Source organism: Heteronotia binoei, chromosome 21 (assembly GCF_032191835.1).
Source record: "Heteronotia binoei isolate CCM8104 ecotype False Entrance Well chromosome 21, APGP_CSIRO_Hbin_v1, whole genome shotgun sequence".
NCBI lineage: Eukaryota > Metazoa > Chordata > Lepidosauria > Squamata > Gekkonidae > Heteronotia > Heteronotia binoei.
This window is the reverse complement of record NC_083243.1, coordinates 30309684-30329235: the sequence shown is the minus strand read 5'-3', so window position 1 is coordinate 30329235 and position 19552 is coordinate 30309684. Positions and strand designations below refer to the sequence as shown.

Here is a 19552-nt window from a genome sequence, read left to right as displayed (position 1 = left end):
CAGAGTTGGAAGGGACCTCCAAGGTCATCTAGTCCAGCCCCCAGCACAATGGGACGGTGCTCAGTGGTAGAGCACCCCAGGGACGGTGGCTCAGTGGTAGAGCATCTGCTTGGGAAGCAGAAGGTCCCAGGTTCAATCCCCAGCATCTCCAACTAAAAAGGGTCCAGGCAAATAGGTGTGAAAAACCTCAGCTTGAGACCCTGGAGAGCCGCTGCCAGTCTGAGAAGACAATACTGACTTTGATGGACCCAGGGTCTGATTCAGTATAAGACAGCTTCATATGTTCAGGGAATTCACAAATACCTCCCCCTAAGTTCACAGGATCAGCATTGCTGTCAGCATACCTAGGAATCAGGATTCCTAGGCAGCTTGTTCACTTGTTGAATAGCCTGTAGCAAAATTTAAAAACAAACAAACAAAAAACAACCCAGAAGCTAAGAAAGCTCTCATTTAAGGAACTAATTTAATCTGACAAATGCTCACTTTCCCAAGCTATTTAAACAGAACAGTACTCTCTTTCCAAAGTTACATAACTCTGAGGCCCTGTATTCTTATATGACAATGTAAACAGATCAGCGTTAGTTCTATATTGAATGTTCCATTACGCAACCAGTAAAGATCAAAGTGCTTAATTAACAGTGTACAGCTAATCAGAGTTTTAAGGAAGATCCTTAAGGAGTTTTTTTTTTTTTTGTTATTGTTGCGGGCCCTGCGGAGTCTTGCTGGCTTTTTCTTAATGCAGATTCAGCTGTACCGTCGCTATGAAAAAAATCTGTATACGAGTAAGATCGGAAATTTTGAAAATGTAGCACCGAATATGATCGTATGAAATTGTTGGTTTTAATTAGATGGTTTTAAGGGAATTTTAAGGAAATTGTATAATGTTGTAGATTACTGTTTTATTATATAATCTTTGTATTTTATATTATGTTGTGAGCCGCCCTGAGCCTGCTTCGGTGGGGAGGGCAGGGTATAAATGAAATGCTATTATTATTATTTCTTTTCAATCATATCGTACTAGTTTTCAAACTGTATTTTGGATACCCCAGGCTTCCTTGGAATCTTACCAGACATTAGAAAAATCTATAATGATTGGCATGCCTTTCTTAGAAACAGCTTCTCCACTGCATTGTGCAGCCACAGAAGACGAATTCTGGGAAACATTGGGTGCATTCAAACTACACTAACACATTTTACATCTGATTTTTTGCTATTCTTTACACAGTAGAAATCCGGATGTAAAATGCATTAGTGAGTGTAGTGTGAATGCACCCATTCTTTCTTCATGTGGGATGATAATAAGTACCAAGAGATGTGACCAGTGCAGATGACTGGAGCACCCCAGGACACTCCCCAGAACCCCTGTGCAATGCGGGTGGATTCCATTGCAAATACGTAAGCAGATGATTTGGATCAATATCACTCCAATATGGCAAATGCAAGAATGCTCATTTGCTTCTTCAGTTTGCTACACAGCATTGTTAAGCATTTTAAGAATGGAATGTATTCTTGTTTCTCAGCAGTTATTATTTGGATCAGTAAGAGACTTTTCCCCCTTGGAACTGTATTTAGAGAGACTGTAAATGGGAGATTAGTCAGAGTGGACAAAATCGAAGAGGTAGAAACCATCAGTCATTACTCAACACACATTCTGCCATTCTAGATGTTCACAGGCTGCATTGTTATGTGGACTGGTCACTCAGGAATGTTTGGCTATGGATGATTTACCACAGCACAGGGGTTTTTGCATCCAGTCCTATAATTATCTAATCAATAATTAGATTTTTGAAGAACATGGCCAGGAAACCTGATTGCAAGTCAAAGAAAATAATAATAATAATAAGTCAGTTCAGCTTCCTGACAAAAATGTATTGTAGGGGACAGAATTTCTTATATTTCTGAATCATACCTTTGTCAAATTCCTTCCATTGTGGTACACTCTCAATGCCTATGTGGAGAGAAAGTGTAGAGACAGAAAGTGGCCTTTTAGTCTTTGTAAAATTCAGATAGAAATATATTATGGAATATAGAATCATAGAGTTGGAAAGGACCTCCAGGGTCATCTAGTCCAACCCCCTGCACAATGTAGGAAACTCACAAACACCTCCCCCTAAATTCACAGGATCTTCATTGTTATCAGATGGCCATCTAGCCTGTTTACAAAACTCCAAGGAAGGAGACCCCGCCACCTCCCGAGGAAGCCTGTTCCAATGAGGAATCGCTCTAACGGTCAGGAAGTTCTTCCTAATGTTGAGCCGAAAACTCTTTTGATTTAATATCAACCCATTGGTTCTGGTCGAAATTAAATCAAAAGAGTTTCCAAAAGAATATGTTTTTATTCATGTGTATTTTCTGCATTTCCTTTTATCCTACTCTTATCTATGCTAACACTTTTTATATTGCCAATAAAGGAAATTGCTGTGTGTGGTAGAAATGTATTGTACGTCAGCTAGTTGTTGCTTCATCTGATTGATCAGCTGAACTCATCTTAGGCTGTATTACAACACTATATATTGCAAGATGTTACGACATATACTGAGAAATAAAGAAAATTTTCTCTTTGTAAGTAAAATTTTGGCTTAACACCAAGAAACAGCCACAGCTGGCATTTTATTTGTGGACAGGAACAGGCGTGACCTGCCCAGCCGATGGAGGCATTTTCCACACAGCCAGTCCCTGTAAAGTGGGACTCCTCTAGGGGTGCCAAGTCTGTGTTGGAAAATACTTGGAGACTTTGGGGATGGCTCCAGGAGACAATGGGCTTTGTGGCCTCAGCATGATACAATGCCATAGAATCCCCCCTTCAATCAGCCATTTTCCCCAGGGGAGCTGATCTCTGCCAGCTGGAGATCAGTTGTCAAAGCGGGAGATCTCCAGGCCTCACCTGGAGGCTGGGAACCTAGACCAGGACCCAACAAAGCAGGTCTTACCGTTCCCCCCTTCTCAGCACACTAAAAGCGAGGGAGGCCTGTAGGCTGCAATCGCGGGAGGGAGCTACCTTCGAGTCTCCGTCATCCCCACGGCGCCTTCTTACCTGTCCCCCCGGAACCGGCCGTTTCCCTCGTCGCCTGTCAGGCCGGCGACAATTCAATTGCATCAGCAACGCAGCCCGGCGCGTCGTTCCTCTCCCTCCGACTAGGAAACACGTTCCCTGCACGGAACCAACGAGAAGGAGAATCGCACAACGAGGCGAAGAAAGGCCTGTCGTGAGTCAGAGGTGGAGTGACGCCCGCTGCCAGGCGAGGACACAGATAGGAACGTTTGAGTCCAGGGTCGAGTTTCAGGGGGGACTTTGCTAGGGAGGATTGCAGTGAGCAACGCTTGAGGGGAGACGCTTAAGGTAGTGTTGCAGTGAAACGCCCCCACCCGGGAAGCGTTGCTGAAATAGCTCCCTCCCCAGGAAGCCGACTTTCAAGGCACTGGTTGGGTACTTGGGGGTAAGTTCCAAGCGCAAGAGCTGCCTTTGCTTCTTGGAAGCGGGAGAAAAGCCTTCTTTACAGTAGGCGTGATCATATGCAGAGTTAAAGTGGAGTAACTCTGCATAGAATAATTGAACAGGAGTCCAGTGGCATCTTAAAGAGAAACATTATTCCACCTATAAGCCTCTTAGAAACGGGGAAGAAAGCTTTCTTACAGTGCAATCCCACGAGTCCCCACCCCCCCAAGCAAAACTCCAGATTCTTCACTTTTATTAATGTTATAAAGTCAGAATTGGAAGGAGCTTTTAAGGTCCCTGATCCAATCTCCTGCTCAGTGCATGAAACCCAGTTGATGGCTGCCCACTCTGTGGTTGAAGATAAAGTTGCTAGCCCAGCCCCACACAGTGGCAGGAGTATTTGGGGAGTGGAGACTTGCAAAATGGTGCAACCTATGAACCTAGCTGCCCTGAGTCTGCTCCGGCGGGGGAGGGCGGGATATAAATAAAAAACCAAACCAAACCTGGAAGTGATGTGTCACTGCATTGTGCTCTAGGATTTTTGCAATCTCTGTGGTAAAACCCTTAGAGATTGAATCAAAGTGATGTTACAGTTTGATGCTGTTTCCCTCTTGCCACTCCACTGAGCACAGTTGTGGGTTTCCTGCTTATAGCAAACAAATGGCACGCCTAGTTGAATTTCAGTAATCGATTCCATTGTCAAACCTCTGTTACTCTCAGGAAGTTTCACCTAATGATCAACTGAAACCTATCCTTCTGTAACTTAAGCCCACTAGATCTAGTTTTGTCCTTTGGAGCATCAGTGAGCAAGTAAGTGTTTGCTGTCTTCCATGTGACAGGCCTTCAGATAGCTGAACAGTGTGATCATGTCTCCCTTCAGTCTTCTCTTCTGTAGACTACCTGCTTCCTTCAATCTTAAGATCACAATACAATGACATCACTTCCAGGTTCCTAGGTAAAAGTGACTGTGTCATGTAGCACAATTTTGAGGTCTTTGTTGCCCTCCTTTGAACCAACTGTTAGCAATCTCTTTCAGTTTTAAGTCACCTTCACACATCTTTATGCTGCCTGTCCTTCAAAGAGCTCAGGGCATATGAGTATCCTCTGCCTGTTTATCCTCACAACGACCCTGTGAGATTATTATTCTCTGTGGATGAAGACTGTTGATACTAGATAACAGTAGCTGGGATTTTCAGTAGAAGAAATTCTCCAGATGGGTTAGGCAGAGACTCTCTGTTGTCAAGCATCATCTCACCAAGTTTGATTATGATAGTGTGGTAATCCGTGCTTGCAGAGAGCCAGTTTGGTGTAGTGGTTAAGTGCGTAGACTCTTATCTGGGAGAACCGGGTTTGATTCCCCACTCCTCCACTTGCACCTGCTGGAATGGCCTTGGGTTAGCCATAGCTCTTACAAGAGCTGTCCTTGAAAGGGCAGCTTCTGTGAAAGCTCTCTCAGTCCCACCCACCTCACAGGGTGTCTGTTGTGGGGGAAGAAGATAAAGGAGATTGTAAACCGCTCTGAGTCTCTGATTCAGAGAGAAGGGCAGGGTATAAATCTGCAATTCTTCTTCTTCTAGAGTTTGTTCGACCCAATTCTAAGGTATTTTACCACTTTGGTCCTTCCCTTCCTATACTTAATGTTCTTCATTATGCTAGGGCATTTGTTCTAGCTTGTTTTAACACTGACTCTTCTGAAGTATTGCATGGGAGGTTTTGTAATATTCCATATTCAGAAATTGTCTTTGCCCTTGTGGCCGGGGTAGAAATTGATACTATCTCATCATATACTGGAATGCGCCTCTTTTTTTTTTTTTACTGGTTTAAGGAATCACTGGATATTATCTGTTTTATTATGTTTATTGTTTAATAACATTTAGAGGGACGTTATTCCCTATCTGATGCTAGACAGTGATCTCAATACAACCTTATAAGTTATTAAATTCCCATCTATCATATGTTCCTTTAGAAACTAATTTAGTACTCTTCTAGTCGTTGCTCAATATCTATTGATCAAAGGAGCTCTGGAAAGGTTAGGCTGAAAGAGAATGATGGCCCTGAGGTAGTCCGTTAAGTTTCTTGGTGTGTGAGAGCTTTCCAGACATTCTGTTGCTAGCTTCTAAACTATTATTATTATTATTATTATTATTATTATTATTATTATTATTATTATTATTATTATTGGATTTATATTCCTCCCTCCCCGCTGAAGCAGACTCAGGGTGGCTCACAACAATCAAACTAAAACAATAAAAAATAGATAAACATTAGAGTTTAACAATTAAACCAAGTTAATAATAACAATTAAATAGCTTAAAACAATTTTGGTGCTACGCCTGTGTTCCTAAAACAGTGGATAAATAGCAGGGTTGTTTTGGGATGGCTGTTGCAGGCCAGCGTGGAATCAATAGTATTTGCAACCAAGTGTGAATAAGGCTTATAAAATGAATAATGAAAGATGTAATTGTGAACATAGTAATGGGAACAAGATGAATCAAGGCGGGTGTCAGCATTCTCAGAGGGAAGGCAGGTGCTGGGCCTAGGGTTCCAGGTGGAGCCTGCTGCTCTCACCACCTGCCCTTCCCTGCTCGCTGACTGCAAACGCTGGCCTGCATTGATTATTGTGGCACTCCCAGCTGCACAGACTTCCCAGCACAGTTGGTAAAGGGCATGCAAGATATGTGAACACGGAAAGTGTGATGGCTTGCCAATGGGTGTGGAAGGATTTACAGGCGGGGGCACATAGTTGGGTGGGAAAGAAGTCACATGCGGGGAACCAGATGGGCAGAGAAAAGGATGGGGTCTTGGATTTCTGCATCCAAAAAGGTAAAGGTAGTCCCCTGTGCAAGCACCAGTCGCAGGGCTCCCCCCACCGCCCAAAATAAAATTGGAACAGGCCTTGAGATGAATGATACAATATCTGTGATACAATCTCTGATGATACAATTTGATACAAATTGTATCTGTGGCCCCAGAAGGTAGGACCAGAACCAATGGGTTGAAATTTCCAGCTCAACATTAGGAAGAACTTCCTGACAGAGCAGTTCCTCAGTGGAACAGGCTTCCTCGGGAGGTGGTTGGCTCGCGTTCCTTGGAGGCTTTTAAACAGAGGCTAGATGGCCATCTGACAGCAATGAAGATTCTGTGAATTTAGGGGGAGGTGTTTGTGAGTTTCCTGCATTGTGCAGGGGGTTGGACTAGATGACCCTGTAGGTCCCTTCCAACTCTATGATTCTGTGATATGCATATTGAATTTGCACGTGATCATAACAGCATCTTGTGTTAATTTGACTGACAACAGAATTTTGTATATTGAAAGATTTCTGAAATGTCAGTTCTTTTCATTGCAGAAACTCTTCACCATGAGGCTCTGAAGGGCGACAACTACAGAATTTCCATATATCTGACTCAATGAACTCATTAGTTGCATACGATGATTCGGACTCTGAGACAGATGCTGGCAAGTCTGAAGATGCTCTTAGCAGTGAAGCGAACCTTGAAAATCCTGCCCTGGCTGCTGTTGAGTCCAGGGGTGGATTCGACATGATTTCTGAAAGCCAAATCCAGTCTGTAAGCTTCATGGCTGGTTCCAAAAGGAACGTCTCCCACAGTGCTCCCTTTTTATATCGTGTAGAAGCTAATAAAAAGTCTTGGGCTGAAATGCATCCTAATAAAATTTATCCTGCTGCATTACAAACGGCTAGTAGTTTGGGGCAATCCTTGAATCCTTTGCAGAAGCATCAAGTACTTTCTGAAAAGAGTTATTTTCAGAAGAGGGTGCACGAGGACAGTGATGTTACTTTACAGGGACTGAGGCCATACATTCCTAAAAGGCTGAGAAAGGAAAAAAATCCTGAAGCTGAAAATGGGGGAGAAAGCACAAATAACTCAGCCAAGTGTGGCGTTGCAGGAGACGGAATGTCCATTGAAATTTCCAAATACATCATGCCGTACATAGGATCCAAATATGGGGCAACAGCAATTCCCACAAACTTGGTGTTCCATATGTCTAAACACAGTGGTCCCATCAACGTTGTCCGGTGGTGTCCTGTTCAGAAATGGAGCCACATGTTGCTCTCTGCATCTATGGATAATACTGTCAAGGTAATGTGCAGTCTGCATTGTTCCTTGCTTACAGCAAAAAGGAACGGATGGTTTTTATGAAGGGTAACCTATGACATTTCAAGTATTTTGAGAGTTACCATGAACCTTTCTCTATTGTGTCTTTTCTGTTATTTGTGTGGCAAAGTGTGCTTGTGTCTGACTATTCGTGAAGGCTGTATTTGTATTGTATGAAGTTTTGTATCAACAGACTTCTTTGCTAGCCATGAAATTGAACTTCTGTACATGGAGTGGGTGGGTGGGTGGATAAAAAGCACTGTATCTATGGGATCCTATGGTCAGTGCCAATTTGAGTTGGAGGGAAACTGCGGGTGGAACTAAACTGGAGGATTATAGAGTGATGTAACTCCTTTGCATTGAGTAACTGAGATATTTTTCATGCTTTGTCTTTGCTTCTGAGCGGTGGAGGGTAGTGGTGGTGGTGTACTTTTTGTGTAGTTTCAAGAGGCCAAACTCAAATTTGGAGGCATTGTGTTGCTGATGGAGAGCTGTTGGCTACAATGTTGACTTCAGCCCCCTTTTGGTGAAATGGGACTGTTTCTAGCCCATCCCCCCAAGTGTGTTAATGCTGAACAGGATGACTGTAGCAGCAGCAGCGGTGGTGGAAATCTGCAATAGCTGTCAGCTCCTATGTATAGAGTGATGGTGGTAGTAGTAGAGCTGTGATAAAGGGAAATAAAATGAATGGATAAAAGCTTAAGATTCTTTGTTTTCTGCAGCTAGCTATGTGCACATAGGCAGATATCCCTCTACTCCTTTCCCCCTTCCACAATATTTTAAGGGAACTGTGAGCCTTTCTCCTGCTCTTAAGGAGCTGTGCTTCAGATAGGTTTCCACACAGGTCACTGAGTCTCTGTTGCAGCCTCTTCAGCTTGGCAAGGCCTCTCACACTGATTTCTTTGGCTGTTGAGGGCTCGGCTAGCAGGGCTCAGGTGAGGCAGGGATGCAGCTTCAGCCCAAAGGTAGCCATTGTTGCTGGGTTGGGGAGATGGGCTTAATGATGATGGCAGCAATGGGGCCCTGGGGACAGCCAAGGAAAGAACTAACACCCTCCTTCCATGGCAGCGAGGCACTGGGCATGTTGGGGATTGTGGTGCAGCGGGGAGAAACTGTAAAAAAAGCTGCCTCACTGCCCACTCCCTGGTTAACATGCACCAAGAGCCTGATGGGTCAACCATAGGGTGAGCGTGCGGTGCAGCTGGGCAGGGGTGGGATGTCTGATCCAACCACTCCGGAACTAAAAAAGCATGGCCACAACAGTTTAAACATGCCATATAACTGCAGTCATAACTGTGCTTGCATCTTTTAAAATATAGCTAGCACTTAATGAAATCTTTGTGTTTGTTTTCCCTTTCCAAAGAGGATCTAAACCAGGGGTGTTGGACTCATTTGTTATGAGGGCCGGATCAGACATAAATGTGACCTTGTTGGGCTGGGCCATGAGCGTCATAAAATGTAATGTCAGGTAGTGGAGATATAAACTTTATAAAGGACACAAACACAACTAAAGATTTAAAAAACTTAAAATAAAACATGCTGAAAACATTGGCAGTCATTGGTCTTAAAGGTGCTTTCTTTTTATGTTTCCTGTGTGATCCAGGGAACTGGGCAAAGGAAACTCTGGCGCTTTCCTTTCTTCCCCAGGAGACTAGGAGTGTGTGTGTGTGTGAGAGCAGCCAATAGAAGGAAGAGAGGCTTGGCTTAGTAGCTCTGCTGTGCAATTGAGAGAGCCTGGCTAAGCAAACTATCCCTCCCCCCTTCCTCCCCAAAGGAGGAGCCTCAGCCAATGGAGAAAATAGAGGCTTTGCTCTGTAGCTCCTGTGCATTTGAGCAAACCTGGCAAGGCAAGCTGTGATGCAGAAGGAAGCAAGAGAGAGGGAGAAGGAAGCAGACAACAGCCAGTTGCTCGGGGGTCTGATAGGAGCCCTCCAGGGGCCTGATTCAGCCCCCCCCCCCTGAGCTGCATGTTTGACACCCCTGTTCTAAACTAATAGATCTTGATTTTGACTCTTCAGTGGCAAACAAACCTGTGTTGCTATTGTTACAGCCATAATGTCTCCAATTAGGGCTGGTGTTGGTGTCCCATTGTAGGTGACCCATGTTGATATCTCATTAAAGAGGCAGCAGATGGCCAGTTATTTACAGTTCTGTTGCCACCCATAGGGGTTCAGAAACTGGAGTCTCCACCTCCATACCAAGGTGTTGAAATGTTTTGATGTCCATTGCCTTGGGGGCCCTGGCATTAATAAATAGTCTTGGCTCCCTGCTGACCTCAAGACTATGTTCCTGAGTGAGTTCATTTAGATCCCAAACTCACACTCCAAAGGGCAAGGGAAAAAAAAAGGTGTGCCTATCCTTAGATACTGATTAGAATTGCACTCAGGGATGACATTTACTGACACGGTAAAGTTAAGGAAGGAAAAATGAAGGACAGTATTTTCCTTCCAATCTCTTACTAAGGTTTTGCTAAGTCTTCCGGGGGGGGGGGGGCAGGAAAGTGATGGGATCTTTGAAATGAGGTCAGCTTGTATAGACTGCTTTGCAAGGACCTATCAGTAGAGTCTGCAAGATTAATAGACAATTATTCTAGGAATTTTCCACCATGCTGACTTTTTCATGAAACTGTATGAGTAACAGAGATTGCCGATTACATTCCTTTGTCAGCTGGCGTGATCCCATTCTCTGCTTTAGATGCTCCAGAGGAGACTTGCATTGCAATAGCTTGGGCCAGTGGGGCAGAGCTAGTATTTCTTAATTTAGAATATGTACACCCTTATCGCTCCAGATAAAAAACTGAAGGTTGAATAGCAACAATAATGATTCCAAAAACCACAAAACAGCAAGGAAAAAGTGTAAGAAAAGCAGCAAAACCCCAAGCAAAGGTGCAATAAAACAACTGAAAACAGCATCAGATATAACTTCAGCAGCTCATGAAGTCCTACGCCAGGGATGTTGAACTCATTTGTTATGAGGGCTGGATCTGACATAAATGAGACCTTGTTGGGCCAGGCCAACATATGTGTACCTATTTAAGATTAAGATAGTAGAGATTTAACTTTATAAAGGACACAGACAAATGCAATTAAAGATTTTTTAAAAAACTTAAAGCATGCTTTAAAACATTAGCACTCATTGGTCTTAAAGGTGCTTTCTTTGTATTTCTTCCATGGGATCCAGGGAACTGGGCAAAGTAAGCTCTGGCTCTTTCCTTCCTTCCTTCCCCAGGGGACCAAGAGAGGGAGGAGCCTTAGCCAATAGAAGGCTTGGCTCAGTAGCTCTGCTGTATGATTGAGAGAGCCTGGCAAAGCAAGCTCTTCCTTCCCCCACTTCCTCCCCAAGGGAGGAGCCTCAGCCAATGGAGAAAATAGGGGTTTTGCTCTGAAGCTCCTGTGCGATTGAGCAAGCCTTGCAAAACAAGCTGTTACACAGAAGGAAGCAAGAGAGAGGGAGAAGGAAGCAGATGACAACCAGTTGTTTGGGGACCTGATAGGAGCCCTCTGGGGGCCTGATTCAGCCCCCAGGTCAGATGTTTGACACCCCAGTCTTACACAGTCAACATAAAGCCAGGGAAAGCCTATCTGGTAAAAGGATACTCTGATAAGAAAGAAAAGGAACAAGCACAGGGAAGGGGGAATCTAAGAGGCCTGGGAGGACAAAAACTTCTTTGCCTGAAGCCTTCAAACTTTTGAAATTATATACTAGGGAAGGATTTCCTGAGCATTGGTGTCACTGCAGAAAAGGCCCCATCTCTGGTTCTTACCCACCTAGCCTCTCAGAATGCCAGCACACAAAGCAGGGCCTCTAATGAAGCTTTAATTGGTGGGATTCCAAGTGCTAGAGGATTGAATATTGGTGCAGAACATAGGAGGCAAGTATCTGTTGTCCTGGATCTTGAAATGGTAATGGTACCGCTGCTACAGATGCATCCAGTAGGGGCTGTGGCTCAGTAGAAGAGCCTCTGCTTTGCATGCAGAAGGTCCTAGGTTCAAACCTCAACATCTCCAGTTAGAAGGACTAGGGAACAAGTGATGTGAAAGATGTCCATCTGAGACCCTGGAGAGGTGTTGCCAGTCTGAGTAGACAGCAATACTCCCTCTAAGCTGTGGAGTCTTGTGAGCAAAAATTCTACTCGATGAGCTACTGACATAAAAGTTGTGAGCTACTGCATAAATTAGTTTGCTCTGGAACCATCCTTCCTGAGCCAAGACAAAAATGTGTGACCTGGAGGCTAAAAAACTGCGAGCTAGCTCACACTAACTCAACTTAGAGGGAACACTGGTAGACAGTATTGACTTTGTTGGACCAAGGGTCTGATTAATTATAGCCTCATGTGTCCGAAGCTACCTTACTCCATCGGGCACTAACAATGCAAACAATATTTCTCACCCTTCTGTCCATTGCAGTCAATGGGCTTGAAAGCTGGCGACTGTGTTTGTACTGCACTGTTAGCTCCGCGATGCCTGTTCAGATCAGCAAAGGCTTGCAAAGGTGTTAAGCTGAAACCTTTCCCCCAACTATTCCAAGGCACCTGCAGTTCACGGGCAACGGAATCTTTTCCACACTTGAAACCTGAGATCCTTTAACTTGGAAGTGTTTGGGACTCAGCATGGCAGATTCTGTATGCAAAGCATGCGCTCTCCTGCTGAGCCTTGCCCTGTGAGCTGCTACCCCCAGCTGCTGCTTTCCCGCAGACCTCAATTATTCCATTCAGTGCACCGTGGGTTATCACACCAACAGTTCCTGGCTCCTGCCTGCGCCCAGCATGGCAATTGTCTGTCCCAGCGGCTTCTTCCAAATCCGTCTCCATCTCCTGGCACTTCACGTGGAGGAGTCAGCATAGCCAGCCAGGAGGCGTGCTCCGTTTCATTCACGTGTTGGAACAACTGAGCCTTAAACGCCAGAATTTAAAAAGATTATTTTTGTAGGGAAAAAAAATAAACTAACTCTCCGTGTCATACACAACTTCTAATTTCCCCTGACTTTCTGTGACCTGCTATAAGCTATAATTTTCTAAAAACTCAGTTCTTTCTGTGGATTCTAAATGACGGCTCGTAGGTTCGCCTTATAATTAAAGCCCTTTGATGCTTCCTAGGCTGGCTGCAGTGATGGTGCTATACATACAGCGTTAGCGGAAAAGTTCCATAGTGTCCTGCTGCTAGTGCTGATTCTCCCCACATCGCCAGGTGAAAAGTTCACATTTTGCTGGCCCCAGCTCTTCTAACTGTGCCTTTGCATTATTGTAAATGGATACAATTATCGCTTGGGCTTTGATTAATGTGACATGTAGCTTTCCTGTGCTACCTGTCACTTAGGTAATTAGCTGGGGAGAGGTAATAGTGAGCATGGAAGGCATGAACGCCGCCTTGGCATAATTATGCAAGCATGAGAAATGGTGATGCGTTAGTTTAAGGGATAGTTTTTTTATATGGATGTGGTAGCCATGCCTCACATAGATATAGACCCCCCTCACTCTCAGTTGGTTGTTTAGCTAACCCTTACAGAACCCTCATCTTAGCTTTTCTCCCATAATCCATGAATACATAAGGCTGCCTGATATTGAATCTGGCCCTTGGTATATTAAATAAGTATGGTCTCCTTAGAATGACCATGGCTCTCCAGGGCCTCAGGCAGAGGTCTTTTACATCATCTACTGTCTGGTTCTTTACTTGGGGCCTTCTTCATGCCAAGCAGATGCTCTATCACCGAGCCATAACCCCTCCCATTCAAGCTTCTGTTATGTGTTTATAAAAATGAAAGGGAGAAGCTGCTGCTCGAAAATGAATGCTTTAGGTGGACGAATTCAGGAAAAGACTGCTTAGATTCTTGCCTCTTCTTATGGTGACTCTTTAGGGTTTCCAAGGCAAGAGAGGAACAGAGGTGGTTTGCTATTGCCTGCCTCTGCATCACAACTCTGGACTTCCTTGTTGACCTCCCATCCAAATACTTACCAGGGCTGGCCCTGCTTAGCTTCTGAGACTGCGCTATCCAGGTCAGGGCAATCAAAGTCTACCCATATGGAAGACTCTCATCTGCTTTAAGTTGGATTTTTGTTTTGTTTTGAGAAAGTTGGACCTGAAATGTTGTAAATAACTATGAGTCTGGTTGTAACTTAAGACCAGCTGTTCCCAGTTTGGTGTGCAGACGCTTATCTGGGAGAACCGGGTTTGATTCCTTCATTTGATTACAGCTCCCGGAAGAGGTGCGGGCTCTGCGGAGTCTAGACCAATTCCGCAGAGCCTGCAAGACCATCCTTTTTAGGCAGGCCTTCGCAGGCTGCTGACAAAGGATGGCCGAACTGATGACCCACCAAAGTGACTCTAGAGCCAGTTTGGTGTAGTGGTTAAGTGTGCGGACTCTGAACCGGGTTTGATTCCCCACTCCTCCACTTGCACCTGCTAGCATGGCCTTGGGTCAGCCATAGCTCTGGCAGAGGTTGTCCTTGAAAGGGCAGCTGCTGTGAGAGCCCTCTCCAGCCCCACCCACCTCACAGGGTGTTTGTTGTGGGGGAGGAAGGTAAAGGAGATTGTGAGCCGCTCTGAGACTCTTCGGAGTGGAGGGCGGGATATAAATCCAATATCTTCTTCTTCTTCTTCTATTTAGTGATCTTTGCCATTATGCAATAGAGAGAATAGCGCCAGGAACATCATTGTTGCTGTTAAATTATGTAAATTGGAATGATTTTCAGGATACTGTCGATCTTAAACTATTGTATAACTTTTAATGTTGTTTTAAAATTAATGTATAATTTTTATCTGAATATGTTGTTAGCTGCCCTGAGCCTGCCTAGGCGGGGAGGGCGGGATAGAAATAAAAAATTATTATTATTATTATTCATTTGCAGCTGCTGGAATGGCCTTGGGTCAACCATAGCCTTTGCAAGAGTTGTCCTTGAAAGGGCAGCTTCTGGAAGAGCTCTCTCAGCCCCACGTACCTCACAGAGTGTCTGTCATGGGGGAAGAAGATAAAGGAGATTGTAGGTTGCTCTGGGACTCTGATTCAGAGAAAAGGGTGGGTATAAATCTATGGTCTTCTCTTCCTCCTCCTCCTCTGTAAGGCCACACTAACTGAGTTGAAATTGATGGGCATGCATCGTATTTTCACCCTGTTCCTCAGGCTTTGGAACTTTCTGTCCCATAAAACACTCACTTTCTGTTGGCCTTCTAGAGATCCGTTAAGACTATTTTATTCCTGAAAGCATTTGACAGTAGGTAAAACCGATCTCCCTTTAGGATGCCAATTTGCCCTTTCTTCATACTGATTTGTATAGATTTTTGCTGCTATTTACTGGTTTTGTTGTTCCTATCACTACGTCGTTATTCACTGCTATTTTTATGGCTGCTGCAGTCTGTTTTATCGTTGCCAGGGCATTTAAACTTTTGTATTATTTTTAACTCCTTTAAAAGTTCACCTTTAAAGCTGTCTTTAATGCATTTTTCCTGAAGTAGAAAGGCGAAGCTGAGTTTTCTCTTCTTCTTTTGGGCTTTGATGCCTTCTTCCATTCCTGCATGGGAAGAAATTGAGGTGTACATGAAACCCAGCCCCTTCTTGGCAGTTATCTTGGACTTGAGAGCGCCTGCGAGCAAATCAGCCTGCCGTCCGCTCTTCTGTAAAAAGGATCCTTTAAGCCTGACAACCTCCACCCTCCCTCTTGGCGTCAGCAGAGATAGCACCTGTCATAGCAGACACATGGATGGCTTCATCCCAGCCCTTCCTTTTGAGATCTCTTTTCCCTCTTAAGACAGCTAGTGCTTTGATCTTAACTTAGAGGTGATCTTCATGCTCTGATGGGTTCTTAAACCCAAGGCTCTTTTGCAGCCTGCTTTCATTTGTATTAAATCCACTCATGGGGTTTGACATTTAATTCAAAGCAGTCTCACTTAGCACTCTGGTGGTTTGCTGTAGGCCAGGCCGCTGTGCTTCTTATGCTGGACCAATGAGCAAATGGCCACTAACTGTCTTTGCTTGTGATCACTCTTTGCGAGCTTGCTGATTTCTAGCCCACCTAGTGTAAGCTTGCTGTTTCAGAACTTTTGAGTTGTGTTAGGTGAGAAAGAGCTGCGTTGTTTCTATTAAAAATGTGTCAAACTCCTATAAAAATCGGATCTCTGATAAGTTCAGACATAGAAGGCATAACATTAATACATGTGAAGGGTGAACTGCCCTGACCTGAATGGCCCAGGCTAGCTCTATCTTGTCAGATCTTGGAAGCTAAGAAAGGTTGGTCTTGGTTAGCACTTGGATGGAAGACCACCAAGGAATACCAGGGGTGTGACCTGGAGGCAGGCAACAGCAAACTGCCTCTGAGTTTCTCTTGCCTTGAAGACCCCTCAGGATTGCCATAGCTCAGCTGTGATTTGACAAAAAAGAAGAAGAAGATAGGCCAGAGGCCTGAATGGAACCAACTAGGCCAAACTTGCTGGAGCTCAGAAGCTAAACAGGGTTGGCTCTGGTTAGCATTTGGATGTGAGATCAAGGAAGTCCAGGGTCACTAAGCAAAGCCAGGCAATGGCAAAACTTCTCCGCTCGTCTCTTGCTGTGGAAACCCTATGAAGGTTATCCAGGCTATTTTTGCAGAAAAAGCCCAGCAGAACTCATTTGCATATTAGGCCACACCCCCTGACACCAAGCCAGCTGGAACTGTGTTCCTATGCATTCCTGCTAAAAAAAAAAAGCTCCAGGAAGATTGGATACATCAAGGGTGTGTGGACTAATATGCAAAGGAGTTTCTGCTAAAAAAAGAAAGAAAGAAAGCCCTGCACGTATTTATTACTAAGGATAGGCCAATGCTGACAATGTGTTTGCTGCAAAAGAAGACCGAGAACCCATTCACGTAGTTTAAAGCGAATCTGTGTCAGCTGTGAAAAAGCATTTTTGGTATCATAGTTTGGCCTCTGCCACACCATTCTCCTAAGTTACTTTTATTCAGGCTCCTCCTGATAGCTGAGCATTAGTTGTCTTTATGTGACTTGGTTAAGTGGCTGATTGTCCTGATCTCTGTTGTATTTCAGAGAATGGAGTGTTTTTTTAAAAAATAATAATGTAGGTTGCTTTGAAGGGAAAAGGTAAAAACTCTTGAAAGCAAGGATATAAATAGTTCGTTCGTTCTCTTTCTTTCTTTCTTTCTTTCTCTCTTTCTCTCTTTCTCTCTTTCTCTCTTTTTTCTCTTTTTTCTCTCTCTCTTTCTCTCTCTCTTTCTCTCTCTCTTTCTCTCTCTCTTTCTCTCTCTCTCTTTCTCTCTCTCTTTCTCTCTCTCTTTCTCTCTCTCTTTCTCTCTCTCTTTCTCCCTCCCTCCCTCCCTCCCTTCCTTCCTTCCTTCCTTCCTTCCTTCCTTCCTTCCTTCCTTCCTTCCTTCCTTCCTTCCTTCCTTCCTTCCTTCCTTCCTTCCTTCCTTCCTTCCTTCCTTCCTTCCTTCCTTCCTTCCTTCCTCTAGTCAGTAGACTTAAAATCTTAATTGTGCGGCAAACAGTCCTTGAAAAGTGTTTCATTGTTATTCCTCCAAACAGTCACGGATGGGTTTGTAAAAGGATGCATTGATTTTTTGTTAAAGGGACAATTTGTAATGTTTGCTCCTGCCTTCTTTGATATGCCTTTCATACCAGTAGAGGGCACAGTTAGATTAAATATGCGCCAACAGCAGTCTCAACGTCTCTGTATGGTCGCAGTCACTGTGGGAATGCTGCTTTGTAGCATAGATCACAGCAAATGGCTTGAGGCAGGAATGGCCCAGGCAGAACCTGCAGGCTTGCTCTAGTCCAACACGACTGGTTCCCTGGAACATCTTGTCCCCCTTTTTCTATGGAACAAATCAGTCTGTGGGCATGTTGCCTTTCGGTCAGGTGGAAACACCCTTATGAACTGTTGCTTCTCTTTGTTGGCTGCTTTTATTCATTTGTTTACTTTATTTGTAGTTTGCCTTTCTTGTAGAGGTTGAAGCTGGTTTGTGAAATAAAAAAACCCTGTGCACTCATACAGCATCAGAACAAGGCGACAGAAGAGAATTAAAAGGCAGTGCAAACAACTAAGTGCCTAAATCAAGGTTTGCTATAGACCAGAGGTGGCCAACCTTGCTTAATGTAAGAGGCACAAAGAATAAATGTCAGATGTTTGAGAGCCACAAGACATGAATGTCAAATGTTTGAGAGCTGCAAGGAAGGAAAGAAGGAAGGAAAATAGATGGAGGGGTGAAAGAAAGCAACTTTAACTTTAAATGCATTCTTCAAGCCGCTGGCTTTGCTTGGAGAAGTGGTTTAAAGAGAGAATAGTCATTGCTTGGCATTTAGTTATCTCCCTCAGCCTATTCAAGATACACTTGAAGACTTACTTTTCTCATATGCTTTCTAGGACTGAGTTTCTCTGTTTGCTGTCCCCTCCCTTGCTTCTCCTTCCCATCCAGTTCTGTCAGATTATAAGTGACCGTCTTTAAGCTTTTTACATTTTAAAAAACCTGATATAGCACCTGCATGTAGTGAATAATAAGTATTGTAGCAGCTAGTTATGCTAACCCTTCTGTTTTAGGAAATGATTCCTCTCTTCCTTTCAAATAATTTCTCTGTTCTTGTCATTGCCAGCAGGGTGTAGTGGTTAGAAAGTTGAAGTAGGATTTTGGAAACTTAGGTTCAAAATATTCTCTCTGCTGTGGAAGCTTGCTGGGTAACTTTGGGCCAGTCACTGGGTGCGGTCACACACACACTAAATAATGCGCTTTCAATCCACTATCAAGGCTCTCTCCAGCTAGATTTTGCTATGTGAACTGGCAAGATCCAGTTGGAAAGTGGATTGAAAGTGCGTTATTTAGCAAGTGTGATCACACCCACTGTCTTTCAGACTAACCTACCTCATAGGGTTATTGTAAGGATAAAATGGAGGGGAGGGAGAAGAAGGATGCAAGCCACTTTGCTTACTGAGGAGACAGGTAGGATATAATTAAAGTAAATAGTGAAAGAAATGCTGACTTTAAATTTTAGAAATGGTTGGAAATGGACACGAAGGAGTAAGCACATTCCTTTTGGGAGGACTGTGCTTGGAGGGCAAACTCTCTCTCTTATCCTGCTTGAAGCAAATTAGCAGTAGGATAACCAAGCTCCCAAGGGACACCACTGAGTCACAAGCACACATGAAGATGCCCTAATTTGGACTTTGTTAATTTGCTTGTGATGCTGAGAATAGTTAGTTGTCAAGGGGCATGGCTCAGTGGCCAGTTTGAGTGTAGTGGTTAAGAGCGGTGGACTCTAATCTGGAGAACCAGGTTTGATTCCCCACTCCTCCGCAGGCAGCCTGCTGGGTGACCTTGGGTCAGTCACCGTTCTCTTAGAACTCTCTCAGCTCCACTTACCTCATAGGGTATCTGTTGTGGGGAGAGGAAGGGAAGGAGTTTGTGAGCTGCTCTGAGACTCATAGTGAAGGGCAGGGTATAAATCCAATCTCTTCTTCTCTCCTCTTCAGTGGTAGAGCATCTGCTTGGCATGTAGGAGGTTCCTGGTTCAGTCCCCCACCACCTCCAGTTACAAAGACCAGGCAGTAGGTGATGTGAAAGACCTCTGCCTAAGGGCCTGGAGAGCCACTGCCGGCCAGAGTAGATAACACTGACCTTCATGGTCTGGCTTGGTAGAAGACCGCTTCTTGTGTTCACCTTTGCTAGATGTGACAGCATCTCTTGAAGATGTATTATTTATTTAGTGCATTTTTTTTAATTCTCTCCGTCTTCCATGGAGCTCAGAGCTGTGTACATGGCTCTCTCCTCCTCCACTAACAAGGCTGTGAGGTCGGTTAGGCTGAGAGAGAATGACTCACTTAAGTTCACCCAGAGTTTTATGACCAATTGGGATTTGAGGTTTGGTCTCCCCTCTAAACCACATTGACTCTTTCTTGCTGTGCTGGTATGGAAGAGGAACGATGTACATACAAAATTGCCTTGTACCACTGGCTCATCTATCCCGGTGTTGTTTGATTGGACTGGGAGAGGCTCTGGGCATGCCTGTCCTGGGCACACATAAATGC

General features: G+C 44.2%; 2 protein-coding genes across 3 annotated transcripts in view; one reads left to right on the top strand and one right to left on the bottom strand.

The window, feature by feature from the left end:
- The window catches only part of WARS1 (tryptophanyl-tRNA synthetase 1), a 32290-nt gene extending 28853 nt beyond the window's left edge, over positions 1-3437 (bottom strand). The window contains exons 1-2 of one of the 2 annotated variants that reach the window (XM_060263017.1): positions 3035-3309; positions 1910-1948 (exon numbers count right to left, since the gene is read on the bottom strand). The gene's annotated coding sequence lies outside the window, so the exon portion shown is untranslated. Of the gene's footprint in view, positions 1-1909; positions 1949-3034 lie in introns of both variants that reach the window. The other variant, XM_060263016.1, reaches the window with a different exon arrangement.
- WDR25 (WD repeat domain 25) overlaps positions 3117-19552 on the top strand; it is a 179184-nt gene continuing 162748 nt past the window's right edge. The window contains exons 1-2 of the mRNA XM_060263015.1: positions 3117-3437; positions 6784-7537. Of these exons, the coding sequence (XP_060118998.1) occupies positions 6845-7537 (693 nt within the window). The 5' untranslated portion in view covers positions 3117-3437; positions 6784-6844. The remainder of the gene's footprint in view (positions 3438-6783; positions 7538-19552) is intronic.